General features: G+C 37.5%; 1 protein-coding gene across 4 annotated transcripts in view; it reads right to left on the reverse strand.

Annotated features, from left to right (window-relative positions):
- The window catches only part of rxrab (retinoid x receptor, alpha b), a 46,838-nt gene extending 39,351 nt beyond the window's left edge, over nt 1-7,487 (reverse strand). For 2 of the 4 annotated variants that reach the window (XM_046841217.1, XM_046841216.1), the window contains exon 1: nt 7,243-7,484. In XM_046841217.1, the coding sequence (XP_046697173.1) occupies nt 7,243-7,270 (28 nt within the window). In that variant the 5' untranslated portion in view covers nt 7,271-7,484. Of the gene's footprint in view, nt 1-7,011; nt 7,200-7,242 lie in introns of those variants that run through there. The other 2 variants (XM_046841218.1, XM_046841219.1) reach the window with 2 other exon arrangements.
- Nucleotides 7,488-13,578: the final 6,091 nt, after the last annotated feature.

A 13,578-nucleotide genomic window follows, 5' to 3' on the forward strand; every position in this document is an offset into this window, starting at 1 on the left:
AGAAAAAAACAGCACCGCTATTTTACAAATGGAACCCAATGACATGCCATTACAATCAGTCTCGGTTATTTATAATTTGTGAACAACAGAAAACCACAGTTTCCTTCATTAGTGTGGTAATTATTTAATACGCTGGCACAGATGCTACAGAAAATAGGTTAAATCTGAAAAAACAAACAACTCATCATACACAGTGTGTGATAGAGATGCCATGAAATTGCACTACAGGTAGGAGATCTACTATAAACATGTTTGCTGTTAATAGCCTTGCAATTTCAGACAGGCTGAATTATTTGAATCAACGTTATTACTTTTTAAACAGGTTATATTTTATTTTAATCACTAAAGCAGTTATAGAAATCGAATAGAAATAAATTAATTGCAATTTTTAACTAGTGAACATTAGCAAACATTCATCATTTACAGTCTCTCTAAATGTTTAATACAATCAAGTTATTTACATAATATTCAAATGAAATAAATATTCAATTATTTATCATTCGCATCAATTTGCCAGAAAATGTGGATTCATTTCTAAAAGCAGCTCTGCCAGTAGTGGAGGCTTCTATAGTAACTGCAGCTTGTATAGAGAATGCACGTAAACAGATTTATAAACAATTGTAGAAGTGGTCATATGTGTTTCGGTGTGTTGGTAAAAGCTGCCGATGTTTTTGGAGACATGGGAAAGTCTTGAGGACGGAGAATCAAGAGGGTTTTGTGCGGTCAGTGCTAACGAGAACTAGCTTTGTGGCACAACATGAAATGTGATGTGATCAATCATATGCTCAAATATGATCAAATATATGCTGCTGTTTAATAAAAAGGAAATTAGCATTGCATATGTGCGGTTATTGTTAATTGGCATGTCATAGTAATTGTTTGGTTTATTTATTTATTTATTTAGTTTACATATTCAGCGTTATAGCTGTACATTAGAACTGGGCACATATCTGAATTCCTGCTGCCTTTCATTAACCACTGGAGTTGTGTGTTGCTTCAGGGAAAACACAGGCACACACACACACACCCCCCATGCATACACACAGCATGCCAGCAACACGTCAAGTCAATATTGTGACATTCATCACAGGAATGAACCACAAATAGTTTTTCATGAAGGAACTGCACAGTCTCTTCTCTGCCTGTCACATCTATCAAATGCAATCGTCTAAACGGATTAGACTGGGGAGGAGGAGAAAATATTTCTCGCAATTGCACCATTATAAATGAGGCATATGAACGCTGCATGTCAATAACGCAGTAAGATATTCGAGGATGTTTTGCTGATATGTAGCAGTTTATAAGGGCGATGGATGCGGCATTAAAGAGGTTGCTCTTGCAAATGATAAATAGAGATGAATAAAATTTTCCCATTCGCACATTTAAGCTGCAAAACAATATATCCTTTTATTGTTTTTTTGTTTAGATTTTTTTAATAAAGGAGTTTCATTAGTTTTAATGTGCTTTTTCCCCCAACACTCGCTGAAACAACCACACATGCATCATGCTCCAGTAATTAGATTATTACATGCAAACAGGAGCTGTTTTCTTTGAACAAATAGTTATTAAACAAGGCTTCACAGCACAGAAAAATTTGAAATAAATTCAGAGGTAAATACAGACTAGTGACTCGTTCTTCACTTCACATTTAATATACAGACTGTTCACAAAACGCCTTTATTTTGGAGCGAATCACCACAATTACTGTATATTTATTAAGGAAAGCAAATACACACACACACACACACACACACACATATATATATATATATATATATATATATATATATATATATATATATATATATGTATGTATGTATGTATGTATGACATACGCAAATAGGTGTGAACTTCTTTAATATATATATATATATATATATATATATATATATATTTATTTATTTATTTATTTATTTATTTATATTTTGATTTTCTTTTACAGTAATCAGGTTTTCATTTGACTACTACTATTATGTAAAAATATATTAAAAACAAAACAAATTAATATGTAAATAAAAACCAAGCTGGACACCTACATTTTCCAGCCATATGTGGTTCTTCCACAAATATGAAAGCACCCAAATGTACCCCAAATTTGAAGGCACACAATTGTTTATGATGTCTTTGGATGTAGTAGTATTACATTTTCCTTCACTTGAACTAGGAGACCCAAATCTGTTCCACCATGACAATGTACCTGTGCACAAAGCCAGCTCCATGAAGATCAGCTTTTTCATGGTTTGGTGTGGAAGATTTTTGATGGACAGCTATAAAGCTCTGACATCATCCCTACTAAACACCTTTGGGATGAATCTGAATGCTCACTGCACCCCAGGCCTCGTCACCTCACCTACATCAGTACCTGACTTTACTAACATTCTTGCGGCTGAATGAGCAAAAATCTCCACATGCACACTCCAAAATCTAGTGGAACATCTTTATAGTGTACTTTAGTGTGCTGCTAGAAGCATCCGAGTATTGAATATGACTCTACCATACAGCACCCAAACATGCTCAACTAGTAGTGGGTGGAATGTTAATCCAGTTTACAGGATGTGCTTAATCTATGCACATTATCTAAGATATTACACATATCTGGAATAAGTTCACACAAGAACACATCAAACAGTGTAAATAAAAAAAACATAAATATAGGTCTTTCTTTCCTATTGGTGATTTGATTTGATCATATCTCAATGATCAATGACCATCAAAAATCTACATCTATTTGATCTATTTTTTATTTTTAGTTATATACACTCACATCCACATTGCATTACTGCTGAAACAGTTGCAGAAATGTTAATGCATGTGATGAAAACAGAGATAATAAACACTGCAAGAATGTATTTTTAGAAGTAAATGAGTGTGCAGTCATGCTGTATATTAGCACCACTAATAAAATCATTCGTTTTGTCGAAGAATCACTTTTAACGACCCTCAGTGAAAATTGCACCCCGAACTGCCGTCTCCACAAAATAAAATTTGCTTTTAGAAACATTATTTTAAACGTATATGAGGACAAACCCAGTACAACTTTTTGGACTGGTTTGGCAAATCCCTCCAACACTGAAAGAAAATTGCTTCAACTTTAATCAAATTTTAAGCAGCAGATTTATTACACGTGATCTACATATACATATACATATACATACACACACACACACACACACACACACACACACACACACACACTGGTACCACAATTATTTAAATCATTATTTTGATATCCGCTATTTTGCTTAGCGCTTGAGATTTCTGATCAGAGGATCATGTGTTCAAATCCCATCAGCACCAAGCTGCCACTACTGAGCCCTTCAGCAAGGCTCTTGACCTCCAACTGCTCAGTTATATATATAAGATAACTAAGTTACTCTGGAAAAGGGAGTCTACCAAGTGTCATAACTGTAAATCTAAATAAATAGCACTGAATTGGACTCCCATGAAAACCTCAGCAGGTCCAAAAGTTGTTTTTAAGCCCCATTCAAACAAATCAGCCAGAACTACAAAACAGCATACTTTTCATACTTTCCTACACTGACGGTTATTTGTATTACTCAATCATCCTTGTAAATGTCTATCTTGACAGAGCCATCTTGTCTCTGCAGTTTGTACGGAGCAAAATGTTCCCTTTTTTTGGCCCGGTGCCCATGTCTATAGGGCTGAACACATATCACCATTGAACGCTCAGAGCAATTGAAAAAAGGGTTTTACATTCTTTGGCATGTCAATGTATTTTGCTAAAAACAAGAGTGTTTTTATATATTGAACAAACAGCTGTGATTGCACTTTCATGTGCCGATTTAACACAGAAAGGGATCAATAAACAGGATCGTAACCGAGGCACATCACAACGGGTCTCGTAGCACTTGAGTACTAGATCGAGGTGGTCATTATCGTATTTGGGAATTTGTGTGTATAATTTAATGCACTCAGCCTTGAAGATATGCACGACTTTAAGGATATCGTGATCTCTGACTGATCTTATCTCGAGCTACCAACTGCCTCGCTTTCATGCAACAGTGTGTTCACAGGAAACAGAACGCTTACTTCAAATAAAAAATTAAAATAAAAGAGGTGTTGAAGCAAAACTTTGAAGGGCTTTAAAAATTAAAAGATAAATACATGACATGAATATAAACATTTTTGCATCATAAAAAGTATTAAGCAATTAGCACTAAATCTCAGTACTCGTTCAGAAATAAGAACAAATTGCAACTTTGCGTTACAAACATAATTCTGTGGCTCTGATTGTGCGTTATTAACACAAAGTCTGTATGCAGTTTCTGTTTATGTCCTTCTCTGTGTGTCTTGCACGGGTTTCCTCTGGGTTCTCTGGTTTCCTGCGACTGGCTATAAACCTGTTGGAATGGGTAGGTGTGAATAAAAGTGTGAATTGTGCCTTTAGATGGCATTTCTCATATTGGAAAGTAGGATAATATCGCATACAAATAGCTTCTTTATATCTCCAGACCTTCGCTATGGTGTGGATTTCAACTTGAAATATTTATTGATGAAGTCAATAACTGCCCTTTGGAGTCAATAGGCTATTTTTGCTTTCCTCAGTACAGGAATACTCGTCGGAAATCTGATTCCATTGAAAACAAGCAATAAACAATGAGAACAGGTTTATAATATCATTATTGGCTGATAATTGAAAAATACAGCTTCCATAACTATTCTGTCACGTCTTTAATAATAAGCCTTGTGTGAACCTGCAACACAAGTAAACCCCCCTTTTAAAAATAAACTCAATCCCATGGCTTGTACTTGTACTTGTACTTGTTCAAAGGTCAAGTTTATATCCTACTACACCAACAGAGAATTTAACCCCCAACTTTGCACCTGGTAATTACACAACTGCCCTCCTCATTACAATGTCTTCAAAGTAGCCACAGACATATTAGGCCCCATTACGGCGTCCGTGACCCTGTGCACACCAGGCAAAGCATTAGTGCAGCCTGGATGGTAAAGAGAAAATCCTTTTCAGCACACACACACACACACACACACACACATACACGCAACTGGGTGTTTACTCTCATACAATGAGATGGAGCAGATGAGAGCAGATGAGAGCAGCATGGCACATTCTGTCGCTCTGTCTCAAAGCCAGGCTACAAATGCCAAATCCATGAGCTTGAAGTAAATGAGACAGCGGAGATCAAATACGTCTAATCCACTGCACAAGTGGAAAAGGGGAAGCACGAAAAGCGGCCGATTCATACACGACCTTTTAATAAAGTCTTGTGACAGTCATGACTTGCAAAAGTGGCTCAGAGTTTGGAGTCGTAGCGTTCAGGGTCACTCAGAGATCCGTGGATAGCGTCAGCCCGAAGGCTACATAACAAGAGCAGGGAAATGGCACGGTCCATAGTACAAGGGGCAACGCGAGCTGTTATCAATGAATCAGTGCATACAGTACACAGAGCAAATCATTAACGACTAGGGCTTTGGGGAATATCATACAGAAGATAACGTCTTGAACCTATCGTCTGGCTCTTGTGTTATATTAGAACGGACTCGGACGAGAGTTTGTGCAAAAGGGAAGCAAAACTTAAGACTTAGGCTTTCTTATCCCTCGTACCAAATGTGTGTGTTGTCTTTCTTAAGTGCAATTTGGCCCTTCTGAACGTCTAGAATGGAGCCCAGGCTGCCTTTGATTCGGAGCCAGACAGTGGCTGGAGGGTGTCTGTGAGCTGCTGTCACTTTAAGCAATTAACTTTCCCTTTAAAGGCTCCCTAATAAAACTGACAGCTGCAGACATTCACAAAGGCACCAATCACCTCCTCAGACCTACTAAACCACAGCGCTGTAAACCCAACTGGTCCTCTTTTATTGGGGTGGTCCTGAACACCTCGGAACGTCCAACAAAGACACTCAATGCCTCCCTCTGACACCCGTGGACTTGGGAGTCACTGCTCACGTCGGAAGGTCACCCCTAAGGCCAAGCGGATGGGAAGTTCCCAAGATGTACCTAAGAGTATAGTGATTAGTCTCCATTACGCTGATTACAGAGTGACAGAAGTGGACTAAACCTACGTACCACATTATCATCATTCGTTCAGCAATCTTGGCATCCTAGTCAGGGTACAAAGCAGGAACACGCACCATGGATGCTACTGTCGCTTTGTCGCAATTGACAAAGCGAGCCTCAAAAAAATGAGGGAAAAATTGCCAGCACAGAGTGTCAAAAAACATTTTTACCATCTTCCTGGAGCTTCTTAGCGCACCATTGTGTAATACTTGTATTATTACCCTAAATTCCACACTTAGGCACGAGAAGGCGTTTTCATGGTTTCATCTACTGCACACCGGGGGAGCTTCAGGGGTTCAGATCTAATATAAGAACAAGGTCTGCTGATTATAGACTCGAAAGGATTTCTGGCCACGTTCCAAACCACATATGCTCCCCACGGCCTATTGTTGAGCACGGAAGTATGCGAGTTGGACACCGCTTCAAAGATTAATAGCTTTACCTTTTAAACAGCCAGAAACCTGTACGCGACTCTGGACTCGGATTGCTCACTCTCTATTAACTTCACTGTAGTTAGCGAATAATGGCTGCATATTGATAATGAGGAATATCTGAAGGTCTGGGAAGTTCTTACGAGCCATGCAGAGGAACTGGATAATCCTGAACACAGCACGGCATCACAGACATCCTGAAAACCTCCACACCTTTAACCTTTCCATGATATGTACCGACATCTAGACCATTTCTCATAAGCAAGACTTAAGGCTGGAGAAATGAAAGTGTGCCTTAAAAGGGCGACTTGAAGTTTTTAAGATCCATCTGGATGTGTATAGAAAGAAGACAACAATTTTTTTTTTTTTTTTTACATTTAAGAGCTCCTTCTGGAAAAACAGGGGAGGGAAGTACTGGACTTAGTACACTAGTTAGGCATTGGGACGAGTAAGCAGTTTGGGACAAAGCCCAGATGTGCACCAAATGCAGAAAAGTGACTCAACCTCAACATATGACAGTAAACTGAAACTAGTAAAACATACTTCAAGCCAAGTGCATTTCCAGGGGTTTTGTAGCTGGATGAAGTCAATCGTGGTTTTAGTGTTAGTTTGTATCCAGATGTTAGTTTGTATCCAGATGTTTGTAATGGAAAAGCACACCTACAATCCAGAGGCTGATGACTTCAGCATGATGACTGTTGCCTCTGAGTGAGGAGAAAACAAGGAAAGCACATCACACACACACACACACACACACCTAAACGCAAAACTTACCTAGCGACAAGAAAGGTTTGGTTTCCATATTAGCTCATGCCAGCTGCAGTGAAAATTACTGCTCTTTGCTACTCCGGAGATTTTTGCAATTAAAGATCCAGCAAGAATCACAGCGACTGTGTTTGTGAGTGCGTGCATGCGTGCGTGCGTACGCGCGTGCGTGCGTGTATGAACTCCGCCGTCTGCGCGCGCGCCTATGAACGGGACTAAAGTGAACACTACTACAGCGCGCGCGGCTCCGTATCTCGGCTCTTTGCTTGCACACACACACACACACACACACACACACACACACACACACACACACACGTGGGGCCCCTCTCAGGGGGGACTCCGAGGGCGATCCGAGCAGGCGCAGTGACGCCGAGCAAACCTTACAGTCGCACTGACAATGAGTCAATTCAGTCCGGTAAGAAAGTAAACACATGAGGTCATTAAAGTCACTAAAAGATCACTGATAATTCCTCATTGTTTGGTTGACAGGAGTGTATAGGCATGGGTAGGACACACAATTTCAATAATCAACTATATGCAATAATAATATAATTGCAGTAACACAGAAAACCTATTTATTTACTAAATAATGTGACGGTTGAAGTAATTTCCAGAAAGAAATGTGCATTAGTGCATTAAAAAATATATATATAGCAATTCAGTTCACTCTATAAAATTCATTTCTAGAAGTGGTCTCAGTCAGTTGTCTCCTGACATTGACAACAAGAATTAATTCCCTTGATGGAGCAAGAAATATAAATTTACTAGTATATATATAAAAAAAATATTACTTATTTATATATCTATTGTATAAAAGCAATATCAAACTTGCTGTCATTGCAATAGCTACAGCTCAGTCACAGCCATGATACTTTACATCAGAATGGGTCTTGCGATATTGATTTTTTTCCCCCGATTGATTATTTTCCTGTAAACGAATGACATGAGATGCTGTTATGTTATCATTAAATCATCTTATACTATGGCAATATTTTCAATTTACACATTTGTTGAAAAAGGATCATTATAATACTATCTATCTATCTATCTATCTATCTATCTATCTATCTATCTATCTATCTATCTATCTATCTATCTATCTATCAAAACAAAAGTATATATATATATATATATATATATATATATATATATATATATATATATATATATATATATATATATATATATATATATATATATATAGAGAGAGAGAGAGAGAGAGAGAGAGAGAGAGAGAGAGATAGATAGATAGATAGATAGATAGATAGATAGATAGATAGATAGATAGATAGATAGATAGATAGATAGATAAAGATAGATAGATAGAGATAGATAGATTGGAGAGAGAGAGAGATTGAAAACTATATATATATATATATATATATATATATATATATATATATATATATATAGTTTATAGAAATAGTTTTTCTCTCTCTCTCTCTCTCTCTCCACTAGAGAGAGAACCATTGTATTTTGACATTTGAGTCTCTTCTGCTAAATGTTTCCTGGTGACCCATATTTTATGGAACTTGTAACAGCTGTAATACAGTTATTAAGTAAGTGAGGGTTGAAAAATCCAATTTTATAATGACATAATGTAGAAATGCATAAAACAGCTTTTTTCCAAGTGTTTTGCACTTGTGCCTTCAAGATAAACACAATTATTCGCCTTTAAATAAAAACACATGATAAAGTCATCTGCTTATCTTTGCCTTCCCGGCCTGGCATGTATGAATAGACAAAATACAGCTATAGAAATATAGAAAAAAGAAAGACTGACGAGGAAAGAGTGTCAGGAGAGAGACAGAGGAAGGACAGAAACAGAAAAAGGGGGATATAGTGATGGGAAAAGAAAGAATCTTACAGAATACCAATGAGCTTTGAGCTATATCTCAATTGAAGACGAACTGTTTTATGCTCTGCCACACAGACTTCTCACACCGCTACACGAGATCCTTATTAATGTAGGCATTATAAAACTCAGAGGAGCAATTAATTTTATTCAAGCAGCCATTATCTCATTAATGTCCCTGTAATATCTTTGTGCAATTAGGACAGGAGCTGCTTGCCCTCTCTTTGTACATTCCCCTTGTAGGTTTGACATTGTGAGAATGTATAATCTATTACTACTTGTGGGACTTTTTGCTGAGGATTTAAATTAAATCATTTTAAATGGGGCTGATATCAATCATAGGCTACAGCTACTTACTTTCTTCCAGCTCATTATACACAAATGTAATGAATAAAACTTTAAAGTAATAGCTTTGTTCAGTTTGTTTTTCTAAAGTCTCATTTCAATCAAATTGATTTATTGTGATTAAAATGTATTTTGCAAAGACAAGTTTTCTGCACAAGTTGGTTTGCTTTATTGAACATAATTAGGTCAATTTTCAACTATGAAATTTATGTTGATAAAGTTTAAGGAAATGATGGATTGATATTAGCTTTTGCATAATAATTTCTTTATATAATGTGAAATAATTGTAAAAAGACAATGGTGCACATGTGAGCCAATGATGATATGGAACTATAAAAAATGTACAAAAAGTATATGCAGAGATCACTATATTTTCTAGAACAAAAAAAAAAGGGGTGATTATATACTGTCTAAAAACAGTACAACAAAAGTGCATTCCTTACAGTGAGAAACGTTTTTTTCATAAAAAATAAAATAAAAATAAACAAGCAGATTTTGCATTAAATCTATTGAGTTGTTTCTTTTTTCTTTTTGTTGTGAATTTTAAAAATAGGTTTAAAGATAGAGTGATGTAATATTAAATTATATTCATAAACATTATTAAAGTATAATTTACCATTTATTTTTTTCACTATTCTGCAGTATGAAAAAAAAACATTCAGTCTCATAGATTGATTTTTTTTCTCCCCTAATTAGTCTGTCCCAAATACTACTTATTTAACCAAACCCAGTGTTAATTGAGAGCAAATTGGAATTTGCGATGCCAGAGGGAGGATTTTGATGGGAAAGTAAAGATAATTTTAGATCTCTGCAACACTGAGCAGCACATTGACTCAGGCACAGGCTGAAAAAAGAATGAGGATAGAGTCAGAGGTTAGAACAACCGTCTGTACGGCTTGTAGCCCAGCCTCAATTTTCAAATGGCATCCTCTGAGGAGAACGATCTGCCGTAACGGCAAGCCCTGCTCAATTGAAGTTCCCTCACCTAATGGCAAGGTGATGTTCTCTGCTACTATCTTAATGTATTCTCAAAGCTTAATGCAGTTAAGTTAAAAACTCAAACGTCAAATCTATATGAACATTGAGCTGTGACCAATTTATTTAGTCCTGACCCTGAAACATAAACGATTTTGCATCCAGCATTCATAAGGCTCATAAAAACCAGGCGTTATACGGTGCTCCTGCACATATGCTATGAAAGCTGCGTTTAGTCAGTTGAGGTCTTAGGTTCACATTCCTTACTGTGGATCAGGAACCGCAAGTGGCCCAGAGGTCAGCATCTTCTGTTAACTCCTACACAGTGGGGTGTGTGTGTGTCTGTGTGAGGTGAGACAAAGAGAGATAAATGAAGCACGCAGAGTAACAGTCTTGTGTTGACTTTGACCTTTGATAATCCTCTGATAGGCAGGAGATATGTTAGGATTACTTGGAGTGTTATTATAAAAAAGAGATACAGTCAAGGATTTGCAAAACAGCATGGATGCATTAAATTTACATTATCTACATTTCAACACCTGGTATTGGTTTTAAACATGAGCATACATTAATATTAATAATAATAATAATAAAAACCTTTACATGTAAAAAAAAAAAAAAAGATGCTCATATTTTGGTCATTGTTTGTCAGACAGACATTTGGGTACAAATTGGAAAAAATGCTTCAAAGCTTCTTCTATGTATGTAAATAGACCTAAATGGCATCACACTTTAAAATTAGGTAACAAGCTTTATATAGAGTCTGATCTTAAAATGTGTAACTTTCCACATGACTCAATTTGTATAAATGTATAAAAGTTAAAGGGTTATGGATGTATTGTTCATTGTTTTTGTTAAAAAAAATCATGTGAAAACCAGCCACATGTTCAATTTTAGTTTTTTTGAGCAGGTTCTAAACATCCTTAAACTTAATAATCATTAAGCTACATGCTGTTCATTATTGATTGTATATGACTATTTTTCCAGTATGTACACGTATAGGAAATATTAAAGTACAAAAAAAAAAAGAAAAATCGAGCAATTTTAAGGAAAGAAGAAAACAGGTTCACAGGTTACTGGCATCCCAGAATTTGCATTTATTGAGAGTGACTATTCATGGAATTGCTTTTGTTGTGCATCTGATTTCAAGTATTTTTTATACAGTACATGCTGAAATCATACATTGACACAATCATCCAACTTTAATCTCCGTGATCAAATGGAGCGAGTCGGACTTCCATCAAAGCCCAGTGTCCGGCAGGTGATAAAGAGGAGCGCAGCCTTGGCTGCAGGGCAGAGTGTCATAGAGACAAATTAAGATATGACTTTGTGATTAATCTCTCAGGGATCAACACCAAGTGCAGCAGCTCGCCGGGTGTGATTTAGTGCGTCTCACTTTCTTTCTGCCTTTCTGCTGGTCAGCCACCGTGGAGGAAAGAGAGGGGCAATCAGCCATGTCATAAATCTCCACACTTCCTTCTACTTCAAGGAAACAAGGGAATGCCCCCCAGTGCACAGCTCATTAAACCAGTTTTCCACTGGACACACACTCACACACCCACACACAGACAGAGTGATACAGAAAGAAGACACTATTTAAACATAGTATTTTAGTTCTTTTCAAGCTTTGAGAAGACCGTTTTAAAAAATAAAATCAAACTTTGGGCCAAAACGGTTCAGAGAGCAGAGATAACAAGCTGCAGATGAATTCAATAACACTTACTGAGCACCAAGTCCACATTCAAGTACCATGCTGTGTTCAAGACCCGCTGTGCCGAGTCTCACAATACTTGTCAAAAGAATTCCTCTTTATGCTGCCAATAATTCAAGTATCCACATTTTATTTATTTGCAGAGGAAAGAACATCCATATATAAAAAGAATTTTGCAATAGCTTGCAAATTTATCTACATGATTTGCAGTCAGGTGCTAGTTGACGGACGTACGGTTTTATCTGCTTTTTTTACATGCCCTATTTTCCCTATTATTATATCAGGCAGCACCTAGATATAGTCACTGTAGGTATACAGTTACTGACTGAAACCCATCTGTTGCTCTGTCCCCAATTCCCCATTTCATCACTGGAAAGGCAACATCTAATAGTAGATATGATCTGGTTTTCAGCACAGGAGTGACACGGACATTGTGACATGGAGGTGCCTATGTGGAATGAGTGCATCACTTTTTTTATGGGTTCTTAACCCCGAAAAGAAAACATTAGGATACTATATAAGTCTCTAAAGGTTTACATTATAAAAAAAACCACACATTTGAGATGCATATTCTACATATGATTGACAGTATTTTTGCTCCAGAGAAGTGAAGAAGAATAGAGAAGTATGTATAATGTAACACTGAAGTATGCCTGAGTTTTCCACAGCCTCAGATAGTTGGCACACACACACACACACACACACACACACACACACACACACACACACACACACACACACACTCTTAGTTTGTATGTCCACCAGCTCTTCCAGATGGTCAACTCGCAGTGAACTCCCCAGGCTCAATGCACCCTGCACTGCTCCATCAGACGCCGAGAGACGCACAGCAACCAGCAGTTATGAGATGAGAAGGATGCAAATGCGAACACAAACATGTGTGCAGTCTCTCTCTCTCGCTCTCTCTCTCTCTCTCTCTCTCACACACACACACACACACACACACACACACACACACACACAAAACCAGAGGTTCTGGCTCTGAGCACAAACACTTGCTGGCACATCTGCTTTTCATTAATGTTGTTGCTTCTCTCTCTCGCTTTCTCTCTCTCTCTCTCTCTTGCATTCTCTCTCGCTTTCTCTCTCTCTCTCTCTATCTCTCTCTCTCTCTCTCTCTCTCTCTCTCTCTTTCTCTTTCTCTCACACACTCCCTCATTCATACTAGATTCACTGCTTTCAAAACAATAGTCTGCTTCTGCTCAAAGAGCTGTCAGCAGTCAGCCTTTTCTCTGAATGTCAACACACTCATCTGAGGAGAACGGAGAATGAGCGAGAGTCAGAGTGTGTGAGAGAAAAAAAAATGGAGTAGTGGTGGAGCAAACCAAAGGGCACCATATGGATCGAGTGTGTAGGAAACCACCTGGCTCTACATTACTTCGGCCAAGTCTGTGGTGTGAACGAGTCATTTTAGGAAGACAGAGTACAAACCAAACAA

The sequence above is a fragment of the Silurus meridionalis genome, chromosome 27 (genome assembly GCF_014805685.1).
Source record: "Silurus meridionalis isolate SWU-2019-XX chromosome 27, ASM1480568v1, whole genome shotgun sequence".
NCBI lineage: Eukaryota > Metazoa > Chordata > Actinopteri > Siluriformes > Siluridae > Silurus > Silurus meridionalis.